At 38.9% G+C, this 27,061-nt stretch overlaps 1 protein-coding gene across 1 annotated transcript in view; it reads left to right on the top strand.

The window, feature by feature from the left end:
- The window catches only part of SCUBE1 (signal peptide, CUB domain and EGF like domain containing 1), a gene marked incomplete at both ends in the record, with an annotated part of 216,319 nt that overhangs the window by 28,831 nt on the left and 160,427 nt on the right, over positions 1-27,061 (top strand). Inside the window, one exon of the mRNA XM_082488477.1 lies at positions 6,271-6,399. Coding sequence (XP_082344603.1) covers positions 6,271-6,399 — 129 coding nt within the window. The remainder of the gene's footprint in view (positions 1-6,270; positions 6,400-27,061) is intronic.

Genomic DNA, 27,061 nt, shown 5'->3' with positions numbered 1-27,061 from the left:
CCCAAGCATCCAAGATCAAGGTTGCATAAAACTATGCAGTGATGAAGACGGCTCTATTTGTGCTGTAGCTCTATTAACTGTGTAGGATTTGGAACCTAAGGTGGGGATTTACTCTTGTATTTTTCTGTGGAAGTGAGGATAGTGCATTAGTCCTAGGATGAACAGTGACCAAAAACTCAGAAAAGAATCAGTAAAAATTTTTGAAAGCTTTTGTGAAGCCATTAAAGTGCAAAATATTACCACATGGAAATACGCATTCCAGCATTTTACAGTGTCCTTTGCTGCATACCAATTCTGAATAAGCAGGCAACAGGCTGCAATTGCAGAACTGTAGCATGACTTTTTTTAACAGTATACAACTGATAATAGAGAATTCTGCAAGTGCTATGCTTTGTCCTCTGTAGGGGGCTAGCAGCAACTTCTCATGGAGGAGGAAGGTAAAAAGCCAGTTTCGTTGCTGGCAATTTTTTAAGGACAATGTTGTTTACTGTCTCCATAATGCCTCTTCGGCAGTATTTTGTTTAAAGCAGCTAGATAAATAGATGAAGATGAACACCAAAATATTCAGATACCGAATAAATAATTTGTAAATGTATCTTGATGGATAAATCCACATATTTCATATGATTCTATGACTTAACTTACAAAGAATTGAATATTTATGTTTCTAGCTATTTTATGGATCCAGCTCCTTTAGGAAATATTCTACATCTGCCTAATATACCTGTGTGCTAAGTTTTGTTTGTGGTTCTCTAAATTAAAAGAAGTCGATGTGGGCAGACAGCTTCCTTTGGCTATTTATTTTTAAATGTCCAAGCACATAAGTTATTCCTTTCAAAGTCAATTGAAATTTCTGTTTACTAAATCAACGCCAGGTATTTCCCTTACATTAGTAGTCAATAAATACTTTTAAATAGAGATTTTACGCATTCCTACTCCTATTTTGAACATCTTCCATTGTGTTGTGTGTGTTGGGATCTGTGGCCTTGGCAGATACCAAGATAAAGGTTGTGCCAATGCAGACTTTCCAGTTTTCTATAGAAATAGAATATAGTGGAATTCAACACTATTTTCTATAGAAGTAGTGAAATTCAACACTAAAAGCTGAATTTGGCTCATTGACTTCCAGGCCTCAGCCATTCTTCCTTTTGCATGTTAATAGCCATAAGACTTCTGTGACAGTTTAGCTGTGACACCGATCCAAAATTCATCAACTCCATGCAGACATTTGCTTCGATTCCAGTAGCTCTGCCCATAATGATCTGTAGCTGTGCTGAGAAATAAATTTTGTTATATGTGTTGTAATGATTTTTGGGCATTCAGGAACTTAATGAATGGCAACTGGCATAATGAAGAGTGGGAATGGATTTTGCTGGAGGTAGATTTCGTACTCTCCTGGCAAAAAGTCTATGTCACCTTCTAGCAAGGATTGTTACTGTTTGGAAAATATGGTTAGCACACAGCAAATTTCATGATGCTGCTGAAAAGGTTTAGACAAAATGGGAACTAGCGTTTTCCTCTGTTTTGCAGTTTGGTTTTTCTTTTGGACATTAGTTATTTCATGCTGACATGCTTTCTATTCCCCGCTGAAATACTGTGATACTGGAAGCAGAAGAGATCGATTCTTGGTTTATTTTGAATATTTCTTAGTCAAGCTGTATGTGCTCCTGGAAGACCTGCTTCTCTGCAGGGTGGCCTTTTGAGACTTCTGAGAGCGCCATCCCTTTGTCACACAATACACAAATGAAACAAATTTCTGGGATAGTGTCAGTTTCACCTGTGATAATGAAAGAAGAATCAAACCCAATCTGTATAAGGTAGATGCAGGTCCCCTCAGACTAAAAAGAATTATGTCAGGTAAAGACGACAACTTCAAATTCTTTTCAGATAACTGGAATACAGTGATTGTAAATTACAGCATTTCCTCATTGTAACAAATGCTATAATTTCCTCAGTCACTTGTCCAGGCTTTTAAAAAAAAGTTTTTGGATTCTTATGTAATAATTGCAGTCTCATACGGTATGTACTCTTTAAGTAACACCACTGCTTATTGAAGAGGACAATAGCAGAGCATGGCAGAGCCATGTTCCCTAGGGATGCTGAAAGAGAGTTATTTCTGGGCTGTACCAAAAAGATTCACCTCTGATTTTCAGAAGGAATTACGATGTAATTTCCAAGCTTCTTTCACCTTGGCAAATAGCTAAGCCAGTACAGTTACCAGTACACCCAAGTAAGCAACCTTCTTTTAATCTCTTTTTTCCTGATATCTTTTTCCATTAAAACTTTTGAAACAAGCAGTGGATTTTGGAGATTTCCCAAACCGGTTCCAGAAAGAGGGGGTCAAAGCTAGCTCACCAACAGGCAAGGATGTGGTTGTATGCATCCAGATCTGGCGTTGGGAGTTGCTGTATCATTTGAACACAGTAAGCCCAAATAGGTTCTTGGAGACTATGTCATTATTATAGATGGCCCTATGCCTTCTTAATAACTTTGGTGCATTTAATTTTTTTCCAGGAATCCTGTAATTGCTGCAATTGTAATACCATATGAAATTAATTCCTCTTAGAGAGGAAATTGCAATACTTTTTAAAGGTGTTTTCTTCACTAGACTCCCCAAGAGTTGCCTGTGTGCACAGCCGGAATGTACTGGAGTGAAAACTTTGTAAATATTTTGCCAGTGTAAAACTTTAGGTTTCCCATTGAGAGCTAGATTGCAGTAAGCATCACTAATTCAACAGGATATGCACCTGCATCCAGTACACGGTGTGATGGCAGCATTTCTCTGTTTCTCTTGTTTTGTTTTTGTGCTACGTTTATTCCTTCATGGTGAAAGACAATATTAAGTGATCAAACACTAAAATGTTAAGACTAGTTGGAGGTACAAAATTAGTAGGAAGAATTAACTTTCTGAATTAGAGGTGTTTGGAGCCAACAGTTTGATTAACACCCAATTCTGTCAATTCCAGGAAATAAAGAATAATAGGATATGACCTAAACACAAGGAAATAAACAGAGCTGGCTCCTGCAAAATTTGAGTTTTACAATAGATAAAATTAAGAGCAAGCCTGCAGGTTTTATGTGTTTGCATATACTCCTATTGCTTTTATCGCTTTATTAAGCTTACTAAGGAAGCCATATCCTGCCATGTCAGATGTGATATTCTGCCCATAAATTATAGTTGTTCAGAACTTTCACTGAGGTTTTCTTTGAAGTCCTCCTGCAGGTATGTAAGAAGAGAAGATGGGGTGGCATTCACTTTGTTTACAGGCATGTTGACTGCTTTTCTCTTGATGCAGCTGGAGCTTGAAAAAAGTTCAACATTTAGACTTTGCAGGCTTTGTGCATGCTTTTGGCAGTGTTTGTTTGTATTTGTTTTAAAAAATAGTGTTAAATTCAGCAGTCTTATCCCCTTAGTGTTTTACTAGCAATACTGGAGAAAGAAATTCCAGTCAGCCTGCCAGGTGAAGTCTCTTAAATAGTAAACTCACAATATGCCTCTTACAAATAGGTTTGGCTCCACTCCTCGTTACGTACAGCTCTTGGGGTACAAAAGGGAGAAGTAATCTTCTAATCCTTTGCAGAATTTAATGTAACTGGAACTCCTCGAGAGAAGGAGATTAAAAGAATCTGTTCCTTTTGTTATTTTTCTGGTTTATATATCTGTTAGATTACTGTTCCTAGAACGTAAGTATTTGTATTACTACATCAGCACCTTGTGCTGCTAATCACAGTACAGCTTTTTAGAAATAAATATTATATAAAGGATAGGCATTCGAAAGACTTCACATTTATTTGATTTTTGTCCCTTTTGAAGGCTCTCCCATCGCTTATTTAAACAAATAGTTCTATTTGATTCATTGTTTGAGAAAGGGGAATGAATTGGTCAACCCTTGGCAGCCTGATGCTGAGTAATATAACAACTGATAACACTTTCTTCTGAATTCCCTCTTCTGAAGAAACTTGGTGCTGGATGAAAGTTAAGAACAAATCTTAAAATGAAGATACTATTTTTCCTGAGTGTCCTAAAGGAACACCTGGCATGCCTGACATCAGAATCGTGTTACATGCTTTTTGATTATTGACTTGGCCTGTTAAAAGATGGCATTACTGTAGAGCTCTGTTTTTGTCCCTGTAGCCTGAAAATGATAGGAAGTTTCTGGAAATATTCATGAGTGGTTATGGAATCTGCTAATATCCGCTGAGTGGAAACCGCAGTGCAACGCTTTGGCAATGTGGACCCAGGCACGCTGGGCTGTAGATAAAGGAGGGCAGCTTCTTGGGGACTTTGTACTGCCGTGCTGCGAGTGTGTTCTTAATGAGCCCGATATGCAGTAATTGACTTGCTGGTTATTGTTTTCAGAAAAAATCACAGGTGCATGTTTTGTTGTCATACTGGACTCCAGAAGGTAGAGGACATCCATGACTGTGCTGACTCAGCACTTGTACAACTAATGGATGGAAATCATTAGTAAAGGATGTGAACTTTCTGAAACAGAGCAGTGGTTGAAAGACTAGGAAGTTTACCATTAAGCAGCAGGTCATGGGTTTTTTTTTAGGAAGATCCGTTCTGCTTCTTATTTCCAGCATTTTTGTAGTGCTGAATGCTGAGTTACAAAAAAAGCAAACTGTTTTTGCAGATAAAGCCAAATTTGTAATTCCTATTTCAAGCTACTGAGGAGATTGTAAAAGGATGGCTTCAGAGCTGTTGGAGGGAAGTGAATGGAGACCTGGGCTATTCGAGGTTAGGGTGGGTTTCTGGGACGGGCAGACCTGAGGGGGCAGGCTTGCAAAAACACTTGGGAGGAGCCTGGCCTTGCTCTGAGAGATCAAACTTCTCAGAGGGTTGTGCAAGGAAGGACAAACCTAGCCAGACTCAATCCTAGGGCAAGAAATGCTGAAAGCATTGAAAGACTGAGTCTGAGCTGGCTTTTCAGAAGAATATTGTTTTCCCGAACTACCTTGCTGTCTTGGGATTGCAGCTGGGTGGCTGGGTATGACACCAGGTAGCAAAGTTTTTCCTAGGGTACTTTTAAAAGTGGTAAAGGATATGCGGATGTGGACCTAAACCAGAAATATTTCAGCCCCCTCTGCAGTGGAAGGCACATTTGAAATGTACAGCCAGGATGGCTCTGGTGTACTAACAGGTGATTTTCTAAAAAGATTACTTTAACTGTTTATCATTCACTGTGTAACTTAAGGACAGTAGCTGGCAATTTTGGTCCAGCACACCACAGATCTAGAGCTGATAGTTATCAAGCTATGAGACTGTCTGTAATTATTTGTGTATTTTTATTTGGTTGATGTGCACCACTGAATGATTCACAGCAGTGACTGTGATGCTGACATTCCGCGTATAAACCAAGATACAATCTGTAAAAAGAAGAAAGTTTGCACTTTCTAGAATGAATGAATAACTGATTTTTGCATGAGGGAGGGAAGAACAGAACAAGATTGGCTGTAGTTGAAGCAGGATGCATCTCTCTTATAATGCATGGTACTCTTTCAGATACAGGCCAGTATACGAAAAAATAATTAAAAATAATTCTAGCATACCTTCTAAGAATAAAATGTTGGACTTTTTGTTGTTGCCATACATGAATTAATGCAGAAAATGATAATAGAGCTTATTTTGTGGGGGAAGGGGAAGAGACAAAACTGTAACAAGTTATCAATAGTAACTGCATAGAGCTCAGTGGACTGTGACAGCTTTTTCAGAAATGGTGTTTTTCAAGGTTTATTGTAGAGAACTACAGCCTTGTGTATTGTCAGGAATATACCAGTTCTTCCTTGTTGAGAAGACAATTTTTTGTTAAACAAGGCGTAATTTTCTGTTGTCTTATGCCATATTAATAGCATGTTTCAGATAGTTGTTTGTTACTACAAAGTCAAAGGTTTAACTCATTGTCTGCTTGATTATTTTAAAGACAAAACCCCAAACCTACATTTTAAATATAAAAAAGTACAAAAAACAGGTGTTTCTTTTTTTATTTTTTGATAACAAATCATTGTTTACTGTGATGATACTACAATTTTTTTTTTAAAAAGAGCATTCTATACATTAGCCTGCTGCTTTTCAGTCACATATGACCCTGATGTATTCAGTCAGTAATTCTCTGGGCTATGTGTTGGATGAAACGTGCAACATGAGCATACAGAAAGATTAGGAACATGCGTACATTCAAATATTCATGCTCAGTTGCAGAGAGATTTCTGTATTCTTAGTATTTTTCTTTTTTCCAGAAGCTTATTTTTCCTCCTCTTGTGTTTTAGATATTGACGAGTGCGAAAATGACTTCTACAATGGGGGTTGTGTCCACGAGTGTATCAACATTCCAGGCAACTACAGGTGTACATGCTATGATGGCTTCATGTTGGCCCATGATGGCCACAACTGTCTCGGTAAGTAGTGAATGCTGGCAAGAGAGTTTCATTTTGTAGATGTGGTGAGAAGGTCTGATCTCTTTGCTGCGTTTTGTCATCTGGTATGTTTTCAGTAAAGACTTGATCCAGATCACACTGAATAAGTTCAGACCTGTCCGTTGACTCCAGTGTGGTTTAGATCAGACCCTTAAAGTTGGCACTTTTATTCCTACCATACTCAAATCAATTGGCTCGACATTGCTCAAATAAACCCCTGACCTCCAAAGCCTATGCTGGTTGTTTGGGCTTCTTTTTTTAAGAAAAGTAATCTGTCCCATCCACTTAAATATATTTTGTCTGTTTCTTCCAACTTTTGTAATTCCAGTCATATCTTTAAAGCTCCCCCTCTCCTTTTTTCACTTTAAGGGTAATATAGTTCTAGGATATGCTGTATGAACATAAATTATAGAATGTTAAAAGTGCAAGAGTGAAGAGGGAATGCTTGGACAATAAAACAGGGCAGAAGAAACAGTTATCAGTAATAGCTGTTTACAAAAGTGAGGGACACAATCCACAACTATACAAAGCCATGTTCAGAACAGGATTTTAATTGCTTCAGACTGCTGAAGGATCTGGTTTTTGTGATACATATCCATTGCTCTGCTTTAAATAGGTTGGGTTTATCCTATAAGATAAAAAAGTATATGTTTTGTTTTGAAATATCTTCAAACCAATTGCCTGGAAATTAACTTTGCTATATCCAGTTTCCCATACCTGCTTTCTTGGTAGTTCTTTTAGCTAAATCCTAGTACCTATCTTTCTCAATATTCCCAATATAAATGCAATGACCAGTGTTTGGTACAGTCCCAAATTAATTTCAAGGTGATATTTATAAAACAGTGCAGAAAATAGGTATTTTTTCCCTTTGAGGCAGCACCTTTACTTTGGTAAAAACTGAGATTCTTTGCAAGAAAAGACAAGCAACCAGGTAGTGAATCAAAAATAATAAAGTCAGATAACACCAGTCTGCACTCACTAAAGCTATGGAACAACTAGAACCTCTGAGCAAGGATTTGGTTAGCCTTTCAGTAGACTTATTTCCTACTGGGTTAATTTTCAAGCTGAGTAGTATTTGTTCAGATGTATTATATATCCTGACCATTGACGGGCTTTTGACCTAAACTTCCAAATTTCATTTGTTATAGAAGACTAAATAGATTCAATTTGAGATGATCAAATGATTAATTGTGCAAGAGGTATTTCTTATACAAAGAACAGCCACCCACTCATTTAAAAGAGAAAGAAAAATTCTATTTATACTAATGTTCATAAATATCTCCTAATAAAACAGAACAGAAACATAATCAAATAGTTCAACTATTTGGAATTCAAATAACTGTGCATGTATGTTGTTTCAAACAGCTTGCTATTTTCAACTTTGTTTCTAAATGATTCCCATAGTAGTCGGGAAAAGTAGGTTAGCAATTATTAACAGCAAAAGGAATGACCTCATGAATAATGAACCCTTCAGGAGATGTGTGGGAATTTTTTGGACCCCTGCTATCTGTGGTGTTGCTCTCTGGTTATGAAACATACAGGCTGGGCCTACAGAGATAGTCAAATTTCTAATTTTCTTTACATTAATTTCTATTCAGCCACTTGATTTTTTGGGGGGGGGAAAAAAGGCCTACAGTAATATAAACCGTTATGCTTATCAGGTGCCTACAGTCGAAAGTATTGATCCAAAGCTTGCCAAGAGATCTTTCAGGTTTTTTTAGAATTGGTGTCTGCCCATATTCATGGTCTACTCTGAGCTGACTTTTTTGAGTTACCCCAAAAATGTTAGGAACCATGTTGCTTCTAAAAAACGTTCAGTGAACAGATGAGTGGGAATAATAGCAATGAGCTCCCTTGCTCCCAGTCTGCAACTTTAGGACACTAAAAGAGGTCACAATGGCCTTTCTAATTTTGATACCGTGGACTGGGGAAGTTTCTGTTCCTCAAATGCAGATTGAGTATTTGCAACTACTGAATGCTCTTTGATATTTCTTGGTAAAATAACTGCTTTTACTTAGAGGCACTGGAAAGGGAATCAAGGCACATTTGTCTTTCTCCCTTCTTTAAAATTTGGGTAAGTTTACTGAAGATGATAGTGTCTGATTGTAAGGACTCAGACTGAAGTTTTTAATCCTAACAGTGACCGTGCAAATCCTGCTATGACTGCCTGTTGTGCATTAACTCCAATTTGAGACACTGTCACTAGAAAAGAGAGAACATTTTTCTGTCATCATTTGGTCCCTTGCTGGCCGCTGGCGTTATCACGGAACCACGGAGTTTTCAGAGTCGGAAGGGACCTCTAGAGATCATCTAGTCCAACTCCCCTGCTAAAGCAGGATTGCCTAGAGCACATTACTCAGGACTGCATCCAGGTGGGTCTTGAAAATCTCCAGAGAAGGGGACTCCACAACCTCCCTGGGCAGCCTGTGCCAGTGCTCTGTCACCCTCACCGTAAAGAACTGTTTCCGTGTATTTGAACGGAACTTCCTGTGTTCTAACTTGTGCCCATTACCCCTCGTCCTGTCACTTGGAACCATTGAAAAGAGCCTGGCTCCATCCTCCTTCAACCCACCCTTTAGATACTTGTATGCCATAATAAGGTCTCCCCTCAGCCTTCTCTTCTCCAGGCTAAAGAGTCCCAGCTCTCTCAGCCTTTCCTCATAAGGCAGATGCTCCAATCCCTTAATCATCTTAGTTGCCCTTCGCTGGACTCACTCCAGCAGCTGCCTGTCCCTTTTGAACTGGGGAGCCCAGAACTGGACACAGTATTCCAGTTGTGGCCTCACCAGTGCAGAGTAGAGGGGGAGAATGACCTCCCTCGACCTACTGGCCACACTCTTCCCTATGCAGCCCAGGATTCCATTGGCCTTTTTAGCGACAAGGTCACATTGCTGGGCCATGGATAATTTACTGTCTACCACAACCCCCAGATCCTTCTCCTCAGAGCTACTTCCCAGCAGGTCCGCCTCTAACCTATACTGGTGCTTTACGTTCTTCCTCCCCAGGTGCAGGACCTTGCACTTGCTTTTGTTGAACCTCATTAGGTTCTTCTCTGCCCAGCTCTCCAGCCTGTCCAGGTCACGCTGGATGGCAGCACGGCCCTCTGGGGTGTCAGCCACCCCACCCAGTTTGGTATCATCAGCGAACTTGCTGAGAATACACTCTGTCCCCTCATCCAGGTCATTAATGAATATATTAAACAAAATTGGACCAAGTATTGACCCCTGGGGGACACCACTGGTTACAGGCCTCCAACTAGACTCTGTGCCGCTGATCACAACCCTCTGAGTTCTGTCCCGCAGCCAACTCTCAAGACACGTAGCTGTCACCTCACTATCACTTATACTGACTGCTGGGAGCCTGGTTTTGCCCATTAGCACAGTGTGAGTTTTGAAAAGGGCAACATTCTAGACACTTCCCTTCTGGAGCAGTTGTATTTTCCTTCGCTTACGCTACTAGAAATATGTAAATGCAGTTATCTGGTTTTAAGAGGACACAGTAGGTCTCAAATAAAAAAACAAAACCCAAACCTTGTATTTGCACATCTTTAAATTAGGATTTCTGTAACTTTGGGGAAATTTTTCCCAGAATGTAAAACTTGGTTAATTTATTTCAAAGAACTATTTTTTTCACCATGAGGGAATTAGGCATTAAAAGGAATTAAAGTTTTGATGAGTCCACTGGTTTCTGCCTGTTCTTGCTTTTTGAGAAACCCCTTATTTTTCTTGGATTACAAGGAGACAAAGAGCTCTTAATGAGCTTAGTGACATTGTTTTTCACCTTTCAGTACATTCTTTTTCTAATTTCCACCCCCTCCCCCTAGGATTTTACAGAACTGTCAAAATGAAGATTGCTGGTTAGGTACTGTATCATATATTCTATCTATCAAGTTTATGTTCCTCGTAGAAAAGACATCTAATGTTTGATCAACATGCTGAAATTAAGTCTGTATACACACTAAAGTAGGGCTGTAGGGAATCTTGTCTAGAATTATGTCATTTCCATAGAATTTGTAGATGAGCTTGTAAAACTCACAGTAGGCTGATATTGAAAACCCCGCCTAAACTGTCTTCTTATACAGCACCATGGATGTGTATGTGCTTGGATAGAAGATTTGCTAGGAGTGACCCAACATCAGACCACGCTATTACTACTTCCCCCCCATCCTCTGGCCTTCCAGACATTATTGCTGGGGAGACAGGCAGCAAGAACGCTTAGAGGGCAATTCGACTGCCTAAACATTGGAGCCTCACGCCAGTGAGCCTGGAGCTGTCCAATGTGATGTGAGATCTATGGGAGTAGATCTGGAGCGGAGGCTAGATGGGAAATTATAAGGAATCTAAAATGGCATCCGACTCCGATGTTTAGACAGCTGAATTGTTCTCTCAGTGACTTGGGCTGCATTTTATCATGCATACATCACCAGAAATCTTTGTCTAGTGATTTTAGACAGAAGGCCTAGGGATGGAACCCTGGATAGTTTACTGGTAGTCCTGTAGGCCATCCAGGAACCTCTAGGAAACAGGTCATAACGGACAAGACTGTTATACCAGGATTTCTGCATCTCTTGCTTGACTGAAGCCTATACAAAAACTTAAGCCATCTCTTCTTGTCGGGGTTTACATTCCTTTTTAAAGCTTCACTGAATGTCTTTCTAGTGACGTCAGCATAACAAGATGATTACAATCTTCTTTATAAATAACAAACTTGGAGTATTCACAACTAATTAGATCAGATGCAATTGACAGGTTAAGAGTTTTTTTCCTGAGTTCTTGTTTCAACATTTCTCTCTTTCTGTCTAATCAAGTGTATTATTTATTTATTTGTTGGGAGTATTTATTTATTTGTTGGGAGGAGGTGTTTGGTTAAGAATTCATGGCTAAAATTTGTACTGGAAAATGTCCAAACCTGTCCTCAGTGGAACTCGACTTGCCTTCTATTTGACATTTTTATTAAGGAATTTCTCAAATATAACATGAAATGACACCACAGGGAATTCAAACTATGATGAGATCCACGTCTGGCTAAAAATAATTTATTTTAGCACTGTAATCACTTGAAATAGCAGTAGTTCTTTCTCAGAATTGCTCTAAATTCTGCTCAGTGGATGCAAGACTAATATTTGGTCTCATGCAATAGGTTTTCTTTATCCTTCATTTGCAGCCAGTCATGAAATATGGTTTCCCCTCTCATATATGAAATACCAGTCTGATTTTTTTTATAAGCAATTAGCTCATTGGTCCAGATGTTCTTTCCTGTTTGATCATTTTTTCTCCATGATCTTACTGATAAATTGATTTTTCCTTCTTTGTCTTTCACATGTTGAAGCATGCTATCAGTTTTCTTTCTCTTGCCTTTAGGAGAGGTTATGCCATAGCTGATCATTCTTCCTATTAGTGCCAAACACTTTACCCATCTCATTTGTAGTAAATCAGAGTCTGTTATCAGATATCTGGTAAAAATCTGTGAATCTGTACCACAGAGTATCGATGGATAAGATTTATGCCTTTAAAACTGGTTATTCAAAATACACTCCCTGCTCTGATTCAGCATGACACTTAAAGGTTTTCCTCATTTTCCCAGGTTTTTTTAATTTCTTGGTTTAATATTAAGCAAGCAGACTGGACTTTTGCAGATGTGTAAGTGCATTATTAATTGGAGGCCTCTTTGGCAATTGGGCATACTTCTACTCATACTTCTACCTTCATTACAAGAAAGACATAGAGGTGCTGGAGCATGTCCAGAGAAGAGCAACGAAAGCTGGTGAAGGGCATGGAGAACAAGTCTTATGGGGAGCAGCAAAGGGAACTGGTGTTGTTAAGCCTGCAGAAAAGGAGGCTGAGGGGAGACCTTATCGCTCTCTACAACTACCTGAAAGGAGGTTGTAGCGATGTAGGGGTCAGTCTCTCCTCCCACGTTACAAGTGATAAGAGGAGGAAATGGCCTCAAATAATGCCAGGGGAGGTTTACATTGGATATTAGGAAAAATTTCTTCACCAAAAGGGTTATCAAACATTGGAACAGGCTGCCCAGGAAAGCGGATGAGCTGCCATCCCTGGAGGTATTTAAAAGACAGGTAGATGTGGTGCTTAGGGCCATGGTTTAGTGGTGGGTTTTGGCAGTGTTACATTGATGGTTGGACTTGATGGTCTTAAAGGTCCCTTCCAACATAGACAATTCTATGATTCTACTCTGTCTTGGTGTCCTCTTGGAGGCTTTCAGTAAGACAGATAGCAGAGGTGGTGGGTTGAGCCTGGTGTTATAAGCCTGGGTATTGTACACAGTAAGATACGTGATAGATGGGGATGCCATAGAGAAGGCTTGAGAATTTGTCTTCCTTTTCAGTGAGAATTTCAGGGGAACTTGGCATAGTTGCCACTATGGCGACTCTAGAATGTACCCAGGAGCATAAAAGAGAGTTTCCTGGATTTTTTCAGTTTACTTTCAAGCTATTGGGGTACGAATTGTCACGTGGAAAGAAACCCTCTGCTCCTTCATCATCAGTGATGCTGTTCAGTTTAGGGCATTGCACTTGGATGAAGCCAAAAGAGAGCAGTGAGAATAGTGAGTGATCTTAAAGAACAGAATCATAGTGTATCTTGAATTGGAAGGGACCCATAAGGATCGTGAAATCTAATATGACTAATGCCAGAAGAATAGAAAAGGTAGCATTTTCTTCTAGGAAAGAGAAGATGAAAAAGAAGACAGAGCAGTCGTCAAATCCAAAAACGGCTGCTGCAAAGAATTAGATTTTTACTGTTTTGTTTTCGTATTCCCACACAAGCGAATGAGGTAGTGTAATAGTACTTGCTTAGTCCACTTGGGAAATTCAGAAAGAGCATTGAATTATGTTTCCTTTCCCCTGAAGGACTCTCATGTGGAGTACCATTATCTTACATTAATCTCTCTCCTACTGTACAATAACGTAAGCTTCCTGGGACAGTATTATGTGTTTTGTTGGTCTGAAGCATCACTGAAGAAGAGAGTTCTGAAGCTTATCATGGATTACTAAACCTTGGGATTTACCCAGGAAAAGCTTGCTAGAAACCTTGCTGAAAGCAGTTCTTGCTGGTATTCCTGACTAAGTCTTACAAATTTATTCAGCATCTGCAAATAGAAAGTGGAAGAGAGTGCCATAATTATTTGGATCAGAAAGCGGAGAGCCTTGCTTTGCAAAATTTCCTTGCCAATGGGCTCACATATCAGCTGATACTCCAGCTGTTCCAAGCTTTCTGGAATTCACCTATCTCTGATCAGAATGTGACAAAACAGGGAATAAAGAGTGTGCAAGAAAAATATGTAGCAACAAAAGCTGGCTGTCATTGGTTCTTACTGGAGAAAACCAGGTAATACCTGCTCCACATTCTACTCTTCTATCCTTTTTTCCTGTAGGCAGACTTTTGTGTACATATAGTTAGGGAATTCTTCCTAAAAAATTGACGCAATTCATGGTTTTCAGTTTGTCAAACCAAATCAGAATGTGAAAAATATTTCAGGTTAAAGAATGGAATTGTATGGAGTGATTTTCTTTTGCTTTTCTATTTAGACATAAATATGAATAGTTATGAAGTGCTACTCATCTCTCTCTGGTTTGTGCAGGCTTTTTTTATTTTCTCCTTAGCTCTGATTTGTGATAGTCCCTTTTTAACAGGGAGTAAGCATTGCTTTTTTACAAAAACACTGCTTGCTTCCAGGTTGCACTCATCTTAACTCTTCTTTCTTCTAAAGATTAGCATAAGTTTCATGAAGTCCTCTGCTCTTTATGATTTCTCTAATTAGTAAGTGTGCTCAAGAAGGTTGTAAATTCTTCTTAGAAACCATAAAAAAACGATAAAAAGGAGCATGGACAAAAATTTATCATAATGTATTCATATATGTATTTATTTTATTTATAGGTTTTTCTGTGGTATTAGTTGCTGTGGATAGGAACATATGTGAACACCTTCTAAATACTAATAGATAAATAATAATATTCTAAATACTAATAATTGTCCTCAGAAAATCCTGTAAGGAAAAGAAGTATAATTTTAATTGTTTTATAGATGAGGAACTATGGCAAACAGATTAAGTTACTTCTCGGTCTTCACACAGGATGTCTGCAGCATAGCCAAGAATAGAATCCTTACCCTTCTGAATTCCTGCTTCCACACTCGTATTTCGACTATTTTGTGTAACTTTGGCTTTTCTTACAGAAAAATAACAATTGCTAAATTTGGACATCTATGATACTATGTCTCCATTAATTCTCTTGTATGTCAGACCTCCTGAAAATAACTATAGAAGTAGGTTTTGATGATCTAGTGTAGTTTGTGGTTCTTCAGCAGTTAATCCTGTGTCTGACTGAGAAGAGTCCTGGGAAGCAGAGTGAACGTCTGATTATAAATCAAGCCAGAAATGCAATTACTAGTGTGCATTATAGATTCCATGGAGCTCTCTGCAAGCGCTGAATGTTCAATATGGCAGACAAAAACACAAGCACAGTGTCAGCTGTGAATTCAGTAGCAAAGAATTGAATAGCGAAGTCCTGGTTATGTCCACAGTCTTGAAGGTGTGCTTTGGGCACAAAGCCTGATTTTCCAGCCTGAAAAATAGACATTACTGTTCTATTTGTCTGTTCTCAGATGCTATTTTGCATTTCTCAAAAAAGTCACTAAGTCACATGGAAGCCCCTGTGGGAAAGGAGAGGTGGCATTTTCCCTGGAGCAACTGAACGTACTCCAGGAGTGGTACTAGTCTGCCAGCTCTGGTAGGTGCAGCAGAGCAACAATCGCAGCAAGGCGTTTAGGAGCCTGCAACTAAAGGAGAAACTTCTGACAAACCAGGAGCAGACGGTCACAGGCCTCAGAGTAACATCTGCCTGTTACAAAATGGACCTTGGGATCCCAAACCAGTATAAAAATTAGGTTCATCTTTGAAATCACACAATTTCTTTTCTTCTAAGGTCTGAAGTTAGGGTCTAAACCCAAGTTCTTGTCTCGCAGGGCTCCTTTCAAATCTGGTGGCTGATTTTGAGAGAGGAGAGGTTTTAACCCTGGCATGTAGGCTTAATTCCTGACTGGATAGCAGTAATCTACAATCTGACACAGATGACAAAAAAAACATTATTCTGTACATGTATATGTATATAACAACATATCGTTCATCCTCTTTCAGTGAATGTTCCAGTGCTCTATGTTTTTCTTTCAAAACAAACGCAAAACAGTTAGAACCCAAAATCTACTTATTCCTGCCCTTCTGTTTGTCTGACTGTATACACAGGGATGGGGGATTACAGCCTAATCTGCCTATGAACATGAAGTGGGAGGAGAGTTGCAAGTATATGAGAAATCATTTTCTAAAGCTCCCAGATGTAAAATGTCAAGAAGGGGTGCATAACTCATTTAGGATTGCATAATCACTGGTATGATTAAAGAGACCAATGTCTTCATTTTAATTTAGCTTTATTTTTCTTCTTCTCCAGACAGCTGTGCACAATGTGTTGCTTACTTGAACTGCAAATGAATGCTTCTATTACTGATGTTTATTTTTCTTTATGTTTCCCAACAGTTCAAATAGATTGTTATTTTTTTTACTGTGAACATTTTTAATATAAAACTAAACAGCTTTTGGAAAGTTTTTTTTAGTTTCAGAAAAATAAATATTTTAAAGAGAAGCTGAAAAATAGTCCATTTTCTTGGCTATCTTCCAGTTTTCCTTGCCCTTCTTTCCTAATTCCAGGAGACTATTAGGTGAGCTGACAGTTGTATTGTCCTCGTCTAGCACATCAGCAGGGCCTCTAATAATATTATCAGTCATAAACTCTCTTCCAGATTTTCATGGTTGCTAATCTTAAACTCCTTGGCAGATGGAGGAGGGTTGAATAAACCCAATAGCCGCCTTTTCATAACTCTTCATTTTTATTAAAACACATGTAAAGTTATGGTATTTTTGTAGAGAAAGTTATTAATCTAAATCTTGAAGCTCTTACTTATTTCCAGTGATTCCAGTGAGAGTTTTGCTTGAGCAGAACTTGAGGACTTGGCAGTTGGTTTATGTCTTAAGAGAAGCAGGCCAGACTCCCAAATCAGGGCTCAGTGGTTGAGTAGCGGGGATCTGTTCGAAATGTGAGGGGCCCAGGCACAAGATGGGGCCCTATATGATATATATTTACAGACAGGATGAAAAGTTGTTGAAATGCAAATTTTAACAATAGATGTAGCTGTATCTTTTAAACCTTTGTGTTCTGTATTTCTGCAAATGATGACTGGCAGTAATTGGGTCCTTGGAGCATAGTAAGAACCTTGGGATTACAGGACTTCTGAAAATGGAGGCCCAGAGGTACATCCCCCACACAAGCTGCAGTGGGTGCACACACAAAAATCCCCACTACAAATTGCACAATTAACTTAATTTTAGTGATGAATGCATTCTTTCAGGAAGAAAAACTTTAGTGCATTTTTTAAAGTTCTTTGTTTTTCAGATGCAAGCCTAAATGACAAAGAAAGTTACTTTCGGATATGTTTCTTCAGCAAACTAATTTTTGCTGTATTACTGTTTTCAGATCTTTTATCAGTCTTGCTTGGTCTGTACATTAGATGAATTATAACAGCTGGGATTCATCACAGCAATTTAAAGTGTTCAGTCTTTGTGGTACAGTGGCATGAATCAAATTTTATAACCATACTATTATTCTGCAATGCCTTCCACTAACTGATGACTAGGTGCTGAGCAAATGTGAATAGCTAGGATGATAAGTAAATATTCTATAGACAATTCTGTGTTAGATGTTTACATACAACTTCGGTATATATGTGTTTACTTTTGTTACTTGGTTGCCTGCATCTTTGAGAGTCCTTGTGGTGCAAGTGGTAGCAGACAATCATAGAAATCAGTTAAATCTCTTGAGATGGGATTATAATATGTTAGTTCTGATGATCTTCCTCTTCTAAACATTCAGATTTAATTTTATGGCATCTGGTAACTGTAGAAATGTCCAGACTCTGAGCCATTGCAGCCTCCTCTCTTTGTGGCAGGTTCCATGATGGATGGATGAGAATTGTTATCGTGGTGTTTGCATACAAATTTGAAAAACATTTAACAACCAAGAAGTCAAGCCCTACATTTCTGTAAAGCTTATGAAGCCCTCAAATTAAGAATCACTTACTTTAAATGGCATAGGCTGTGCTTCAGCTGATGGAGTGTAAATGTCTGCATATAAGTTGTCTATCTGTACTCACCTTGAAGTCACTAGAGAGAAATAGGTATTTTGTTATTTATATCATCCTGAAGTATATATTTACTGTAGCTCAGATGAACTGTTCCCTGTTTTTTCACAGATGTAGTCCCATGGACTTCAGTTAATCAACACTTTTGAAAATAGGATCATTGCTATCAAAAGTTTGGAGCCCAAAATTGGAAACTGTTTTTGAAAATATGTCCATATTCGTTCTGGAAATCCAATAAAAATATAGAATTCTCATTATTGTTGATGGAAAGGCCTCCAATGTCCAGCCCTTTCTGAAGCTAGGATCTGAACGCACTGCTTTCCTTATCCTGCTTTTTCTATTTCTGTATCTGAAAGTTTCCCCCTTTAAAAGTACTCTAATGTTTGGTCACGCCACATTAATCTTCTGAGTTCAAATGAGATGTAACTTTCTTTACATGTTAATTTGCCATGTTTGCTTTCTTAAGCCAATGTGATCCGAGAAGTACCAAAACAAGTGAGAGTATAAATCAGCATAGGCCCAAGGTTTTTTGTTAGGTAGGGGGAATAATCAAAAGTGTAGAATAAATCTTGGTTGCTGTCAAATATGAAGTTAGATTCTCAGACTGTCATAATAAATTAAGAAACTGGGAGCTATGTGACAGCCGCATCAATCTCAGTCTCTTGTTTCTGCAAGTCTTCTTGTTTGAGTCTTTTTTTTTTTTTTTTTTTTTTTTTTTTTTTTGCTAAGTACTTACTCCCTGGAGGAGGTAATCAATCACAGTAAAGATTTCTCTAAGCTGATTATTCTTTGCTTTCCTGAGTGTTCCATGTAGAGTTTGAAGTTAATATGTATAAGTTAAATCCCACTCTTATTTGGTCTGATATGGCTGTAGATGGCCATGCCTTAGTTCATCAAAGCCAGAATTTTATTCTGCATTATTTATTCTTCATCCTTACTGCTTTATCTTGTTTTATTAGTTTTGTATGTTTTGTTAATTCATCTTAACTTTCTCATAGCAAATTTCTAAGCCAGTGTGGCCTATGTTGATGTATACCGTAAGAGAAAAACTATAAAATATATTAAAAGTAACCAAAGATTCGGGAGCCACTTTGTATTTAGCACTTACTTAAAGCAAGGGGGGAACATGTATTCACCTGAGGGTGCAGGATTTCAGCCTATAATGGGTGTGTTTACCAGTCAGATGTGGATGACATTCAAGTCTTCCCTCACAGAATGGTGTCTTTGTCAATCCTAGAAATTACATAGATCCAGTTAAAACACTGAATTCATACGGATTACAAGAAAACAAGAAGATGATTAAGGGCTTGGAGCATCTCCCTTATGAGGAAAGGCTGAGAGAGCTGGGACTCTTTAGCCTGGAGAAGAGAAGGCTGAGGGGAGACCTTATTATGGCATACAAGTATCTAAAGGGTGGGTTGAAGGAGGATGGAGCCAGGCTCTTTTCAATGGTTCCAAGTGACAGGACGAGGGGCAATGGGCACAAGTTAGAACACAGGAAGTTCCGTTCAAATACACGGAAACAGTTCTTTACGGTGAGGGTGACAGAGCACTGGAACAGGCTGCCCAGGGAGGTTGTGGAGTCCCCTTCCCTGGAGATTTTCAAGACCTGCCTGGATGCAGTCCTGAGTAATGTGCTCTGGGCAATCCTGCTTTAGCAGGGGAGTTGGACTAGATGATCTCTAGAGGTCCCTTCCAACTCTGAAAATTCTGTGAAGACATCAGACAAAGTGGAGAGCAGCGAAGTCTCTGATTTCAAATATAGTCACTGCCATTATATTATGTTTAGAATGTAATCAATTCTTGGCAGTGTTAATTTATGATAAACAGTATGATGTATGCAGTCAAGGAATATCCATCAAAAAGAATAGCTGCTGCATAGTTTCTTACTGTATTAGAAACCGAAACAAAACTCTTTTCCAGTATGGATGAGTACTAGATGAAAGATAGGTAGTGGATTTCATTGTTAAGTAGATTCCAGGGTCTCAGCTTTCTGTAGTGCCCTGCTTTTGCTGTCTAATACTTTCTGTGAATTTCTGCATCTTGATGTTATCCTTTTGACTTCAGTGTACAATGTGAAAACTTAAAAAGTTTGACTCAAATTACAAGACCAAGGCAGAGGATTATTTTTACTGCTTCCATTTTCTTCTGCAGACTTCAGTCCAGATCCTTCTCAAGTATCTCAAAATATTCTCTGTACACATTCCTTACTGGAATTGTATCAGAGCACAAGATGTGGTTTTATCAAAAGAGGGGCAGGAAGGAACATGAACTAGTTGATGGTAGTATATTTAATAAGACTTTGTGTAGCTAACATCTAAAAAACTTAATAACTCATTAATTAAAACATTAATTAAAAAGTCATTGGACATACTTTACAAGAATGATTATTCAGAGAATTTGGAAGGTTTAGGATTAAAAAAAAAGTATTATTAAGAGGCCTTATGGGATATGGAAAGAAACATTTGGAAACAATTGAAATATACTTTGTTAAATAAACAAGACTGGAGTGGACATACGGTATTGTAGGACAGGAGCAGAAATGAGAGTCAGGGCAAAGCTTTTCCACTCCATCTTAACAAAAGAAAATCTTAACTGAAAAGTTGCTACAGCAATGAGTATTTCTTAGCAATGAGAAGCTATAGTACTACCTCTTCAGCAGAGTGGTTATACTTTAGTTAAAACACAATGGAAGTAGAATTGAAAAGTTTAAAAGAATGGAAAGATGTATTTGCTGAATTAATTTAGATGTCAGTGTTACAGACATTCCTCAGCAAGAGTCAGGCATCCAGAGTTCTGGGAGCCTCTAGCTTTGTGTATTCTGGGTCCTATGTTAGTAAGCATACTTTCATGAGTTTTATTCCTCTTGTAAGAAGAGCTGTGCAGAGAGGAAAAGATTTCTGTTGCAGGAGCTAGAAAGTTGGCTTTACTTTGAAAATTGTGAATATAATTCTTCATGGGGGAAAAAAGTGTCCTTTTTTTAATTGTAGGGTACACTGCACAGTTTTTCATGCTAATTTTTTTCTTGTATTACCTATTGCATCAGACAACATACTAAACAGAGAAAACTGATCGGTGAATTTTTTTTAATTCTTTTTGACAAAGTAAGCTCGAATGGGAAAGAACTATATTTTTCTACAAGGTTTTTTTCTCCTGCAGTTTCTCCAGTGTAATGTGTTTGTAAGTATACAAGCAACTTGAAAGTGAGGTGATCGATTCTTGTGTATCTGAATCAACAAAAAAATCCCCAAAGTGATTTTTTTGCAAGTATTCTTAGTGTATTTCTGTCATGACCAATACAGGCAGAAAAGTTTTCCACTCCTGATAATTTATGCCATTTTAAAGTACCAGAGTCATAGTTTTTAGATACATATTAGCAAATAAAGAGTAGTAATATTTCAGGATTACCTTCTGAAAAATAGGTTTTGCAATTCAGTATTATGAGTATATACATTGGTATATTTAGACTTAACTGGGGAGCTTGAATGAGTTCATGGAATCATAGAACGCTTTAGGTTGGAAGGGACCTTAAAGATCATCTAGTGCCAACCCCCCTGCCGTGGGCAGGGACACCTTCCACTGGACCAGGTTGCTCAAAGCCCCATCCAGCCTGGCCTTGAACACCTCCAGGGATGGAACATCCACAACTTCCCTGGGCAATTGGTTCCAGTGCCTCGCTACCTTCATGGTGAAAAATTTCTTCCTAATATCTATTCTAAATCTATCCTTTTCCATAACCCCTCGTCCTGTCACTACATGCCCTTGTAAACAGTCCTTCTCCAGCTTTCTTGTAGGCGCCCTTCAGATACTGGAAAGCTGCTATAAGGTCTCCCTGGAGCCTTCTGTTCTCCAGGCTGAGCAACCCCAAGTCTCTCCGCCTGTCTTCATAGGAGAGGTGCTCCAGCCTTCTGATCATCTTTGTGGGCCTCCTCTGGACTCACTCCAACAGGTCCACGTCCTTCTTATGTTGAGGGCTCCAGAGCTGGACACAATATTCCAGGTGGGGTCTCATGAGAGCGGAGTAGAGGGGCAGAATCACCTCCCACCTCCCTTCTTTTGATGCAGCCCAGGATACATTTGACTTTCTGGGCTGCAAGTGCACATTGCCAGCTTACACTGAGCTTCTCATCAACCAACACCCCCAAGTCCTTCTCCTTGGGGCTGCTCTCAATCCATTCTCTGCACAGACTGTATTTGTGCATGGGATTGCCCCAACCCACGTGAGGACCTGGCACTTGGCCTTGTTGAACTTCATGAGGTTTTCACAGGCCCACTTCTCAAGCCTGTCCAGGTCCCTCTGGATGGCATCCCTTCCCTCCAGCATGTTGACCACTCCGCACAGCTTGGTGTTGTCGGCAAACTTGCTGAGAGTCCACTCCATCCCAACATCCATGTCACCAACAAAGATGTTAAATTGTACTGGTCCCAGTACTGAACCCTGAGGAACACTACTTGACACTGCTCACCACTTGGACATGGAGCCATTGAAAAAGTTCCTTTCAAAAAGTTGAGAAACTTAATTTATTTAATTAATTCTGTTGTTGCTTTTGAAGGCATAACTAAGAAACTGTTTCTGAAATTATTCAGAGACACAATAAAAATTACTAATATGACAGCGAAGAACGGGTTCTGGATCGCGCTAGTGATTTATAGTGACAGGCATGGAGCTGCACTTACAGGACAGGGAGCCAGACTTTTGTTGTGTGACTTATGAATGGTTTAGGGTTTGGTTATATAAGATGCTAAGCACCCTGGTCCCAGTGCATCAGAATTTCTACACGTACACCAGATATGGGTCATGATATCTGCTGCCTGTGCAACTGCAGCGCTTTCTTTAATAGACCTGAGACTGTCAATATGGCACTGAGTGCTACTCAGTACTTACAAAAACCTCTGACACTCCCTGTATGTACATATTAAGGAAGTCTAAAAGACTTGATTTTCCTCAGTTGTCCTTCCTTTAAAAATAACCAGAAGCACTCCTTTTTTTCAGTACTGATTAGGCTCTGAAGGGACCACTGACTCAGCCTGTTAACGACTGCACATTGAAAGAATGTGAAAACTCATTCTTGTGCTCTGAAATGATGTGGCTATCCTGGGTATGGACTGAGTTTTGCTTGGAGTGTTTGAATTTGAAATCAGAACTCAAAGAACTCTAGGAGACTGAGCTCCAAATAAAAAGGTTCCAACACGTGTCCGCTTTGTAATTTCACACAGGCTACGTGTCTGAGTGGGACTTCAGGGACTTCAAGTTGCAGAATTTGTCAGTGGACGGTCAGTCCCTTTGCCTTAACATGTAAACACTTTTCCCTCTGACTTAAGAATCTGTACAACCAACATCAGATATCTTAGAGTAAAAGGTAAGAAGGCTTTTAGTGGAATAAGTTGCCCATAGAAAGCTCTGCATGACTCTTGTCATTTACAGATTAACTTGTGCATGAAACAGGAGGTTTTCTCTCTTGTATATGTATTTAACCTATCTGATGTAACTGCCAAGTGAGTACATGAATTAGCTTTATATATTGGACGCTGATAACAGAAGACCATGACTCTTAAGTACTTTGATTTAAGAAAAAAATGCACACTATTATATAGCTTTGTAGAAATCTATTTATGTCTTCCCAGAATATACAGCTCTGGTGAATTTCATGGGGAAGGTGGGGATCAGGCAGCTGTTTGTTTTGATTTATTTGGAGTACTTTGTTTGTTTGTTTTGGCTTTACACTACCATACCAGCTCGAAACTTATTAAATTCATCCTTTCTTTACATAGTTATGACATTCCTGAAGTCAGTTTTTTTGACCACTGTTGCTTTTCATTGGTAATTCCCAGCACTCTTACGGATCAAGGCAATGCTGATCTCTCTTTTTAAGAGATGTATGTGGTTGATGGTGTTCGTCTGTTGAGTTGCGTAATGCTAACACAATTTACTGCAGCTTACATCTACTAATGGGCAGCTGCTGCTTAGCTGGTGCACAGGTGTCCCAATGTTTTCTAAGGCTGTTTCCTTAAAACCAGGTAGTCAAAAAAACCCAACCAACCAATCCAGCTTGTACTGTGTAACACAGCACAACTAGTCTGATTGGTAAGCCGGTATTGCCATTCCGTATAAAAAAAAAATAAATGTTTACTCGAAGATCTTGAATATCTTTCAGGTATTACTATCGAGAGAAATCAGATAAAATGCTTGTTCTAAACACTGCTTTTTGTGTTACTCATGTTTAAGAGAGTGGAAATGCTGAGCTAGTTTCCCGGTGGCATAAATGCACATTTGCCCAAACATTTTGTGCCAAATGAAGCATCCATTCACTGAAAGTGTACCTACTGAAACTATTCAGAAACTGAGGTTGTATTTGCAAAATGCTTTTCGCCAGTGGAGATACTTCCAGGAAAATTTAATTGTTTTTATATGACTTACAGGAGCAATTTCAGCACTTCCAAAACATTTTCAGCATTTTCCTTTTCCCCAGAATTTTAATGTGTAGATATGTGCCCGACTAAGCCAGTGTTTCTCAACTCCTGATATAGTTCTCTTTTCAGTGCGTTGAAGGTTGTGCTTCAGACTGTCTTGTTTCTTCCACTTTTCATGGACATCAGGTATTATCAATATAGAGAGTAAGAATGGCTTCATAGCCTACTGGATGCTGCAGTGCTTAGTTTTAAATCACTCAGTCCCCTAAATGTGTTACTCATAGATAACAAAGAAAATTGTGAATCTAGCTATTTCCTTGGCTTTTTTTACTACAGCTCTGTAACAAAATGCTTCATGTTGTGTAGACCTGGAAAATGTTACCAACTTGAAATGAAAATATTGTTTCATTTTTTCATGTTAAGTTATATGCTTTGACCTACAGCAAAATATTTTTCATTTTTGTAAGAAAAAAATCAAAATAAACAAACAAAAAGCAGTTTTCAGTTAACCCAAACCATATTTTTCTGATCCTGTCAGGGTTTGATAAGTAGATGTAAAAGGAAGCAGTTATAAGCAGTAGTTATCTTGGAAGAAGGATACAGAATATTGCTTCAGTTGAGCCTACAGCAGTTAATGGTGCTCCAGAGAAAGCCCAGGGGTAAGACAAAGTAAGGGACATTGCGATAATAGACTGGATATTCAATTTGTCCCAGATTTTTCCTTTGGTTGTTCAGGACTGTTGCTTGTTTGCATCTGTAATTAACTTCCCTGCTTCTAGTTTATGGAAGATTGTTAATCCAGCATTGCAACATGGAGTGCCCTACTTGCAGCTAGACATCAGTGGGAACTGCAAGCTTATTGCGAGTGGGGCTGGGGCTGTCTGAGCCTCACAGTAAGAGCCTTGTGCCAACCTGGAGGCTGCTGGCATTCCCTAGGCAGTGACACTGTAGATGAAAAGAACCAGGATCAAATTCATACAAAATTGTTTTAAAACCCTGTATCAGAAGAATGGATAACTTATTAAATAATAATTGATTGGGAGCTTTGTTGTGTTTAGGCATTGTTGTCAGGAGGCCACCATGTGCATATGTCTGAAAAATAGATGTGGTTACCAAGTGAGAGGGTAGAAGCTACAACTAAGATGTCACATTAAGGGGCCTGGATGTTTATTTTGGAAATGCTAAAAGCTGCGAAAAAGGTTTTGGTATCTTAAACCGACAGACAGTGGTGCCCAGTTGTTTAAGAAAAGAATAAACAAGTGACGTCAAAAGACTTGAACTCGATGCAACATTCACGCAATGTCCATGGGGCTGTTTACTTCAGCTCAGCAAATGGGCAAGCATCACATGCAGCAGAGTTAAGCCCTTGCCTTAAGTGAATATTTCCTATGCTATACATAGCAAAGAAGTCTGTTGCAGCTGAACTTACACTGTGTTTGTGTAGTGTGAAATTTAGGGAATTCCACTGTGTGTCACAAAATAGCTATAGAAAAAAGATTTTAAGCATTTCTTTTCAAGTTGCGCACATCTATAATGGTGCAGACAAACAAGAAGCCTAGTCAGTGGGTATAAGGTGACAGGTGATTGTAGCCCATTAAGAAATGGGATTCTCCAGGACAGACGGGCATCATTTTAGGTGTTGTGTCTTTGCACGTAAGAAAAGAGCGGTTCTAGGGATCAGTTCATTGATCATTTTAGAATTATTTTAGTATTCATCACCCAAGAGCATCTTTGTGATTAGTACTTCATGTGTCTCTTCTGTAAAATGTGTTTTATTTTTCAGGGAAAGGTAATCTTTCACACTTTTCGGGGTTTTTTTTAATCCACTCCACTAAACATTCACTGCTGTAGGATCTAGGGTTTTTGCAAGGGCATCTCATCTCAGCAAGGGCTGTAGTGAAGATTTCTGCAACTGTGGTAGTGAATGAAGTACTGGATGCAAGAGTGTGGGTTTTTTTTCCCTTTTCTTCACCACATTTTTCTAGTTCTGAAAGAAGGGGACAAAAAGCAGAATTCTAGCCTTATACGCAAATAGTAGAAAATTTGGGCCCAGGTTTTAAATTCTTGGTGAAGTCTGATTTCAGATATCCTGGAGATATGAGTGCTGTCTACGTAAGTAGTGGTGTCTCTTTCTTGTATTTCCCTTTGTATGCTCATATAAAGTTGGTCTAAGAAAGATGGTTTAGGAGCTGTTTCAATTAGCAATGATTCCAGTTTCCATGGCCCCCTCAGCTGATGCAATGTATCACCCTCCCTACCTTGACAGCTTGTCACTACTTGTATGACCATTCCAGCAGGAACACCTGCCTACAACCTCTAATCTGATACCGCTTCCTTCACTCCTACATGCCAGATTTACTCTTTGGGCTTCCACAGCTATCTTGAAATCAGATCTTCCAAGACACCCACTCCAATAGAGCATCATGGTACTTGGAGGGAATGGAATAAAGAAGTGAGAAGAATATGTGCCAAATGTTGCTGTCATTAAGGTTAACTTTTATAAATGAGCACTTTTTGTTTTAAACATGACATACTGAAGTAATTTGAATTGTGTCTGTAATTATCATATTTGTGTATTGCTGTGCTTCAGGGCTCAAAATAGATGGGATAGACAGTATGAGGCTGAGGGGGATCTGTAAGATCAGGAAAGAAGCAGAAAAGGCAAGTAAGGAATGAATTTTTACTGTTTCGCAGAATAATGGGATTAGGGGGCATTCATTCAGACTTTTTTGTGTAACTCATTTAAATTGCAGAAGTAATTGCCCTATCATGTTGGGTTCAGAAGAGATTAGACAAATTCATGCAGGAAAGATCCAGCAGTGACAATGGTCTAGCTAGTGATTTAGGAAGGTTAATAGGTATGTGATTGCTGAAAGCTGGGAGAGCATGCCAGCAATGGTTCTGTCCTAATTCTACAGTCTTCTAAGTATCAACTACAGGGCAGTGTCAAAGAGAGGATGCTGGGTTAGGTGTTCTTGTGGTATAAGAATAACTATGACTATAGTAAATCCAGGAATATGATTTTTATT

The sequence above is a fragment of the Vanellus vanellus genome (assembly GCF_965231255.1).
Source record: "Vanellus vanellus genome assembly, chromosome: 1".
Lineage (NCBI taxonomy): Eukaryota > Metazoa > Chordata > Aves > Charadriiformes > Charadriidae > Vanellus > Vanellus vanellus.
Note: the sequence above shows the minus strand (reverse complement) of the source record. Positions and strands in the feature narration are given on the sequence as shown.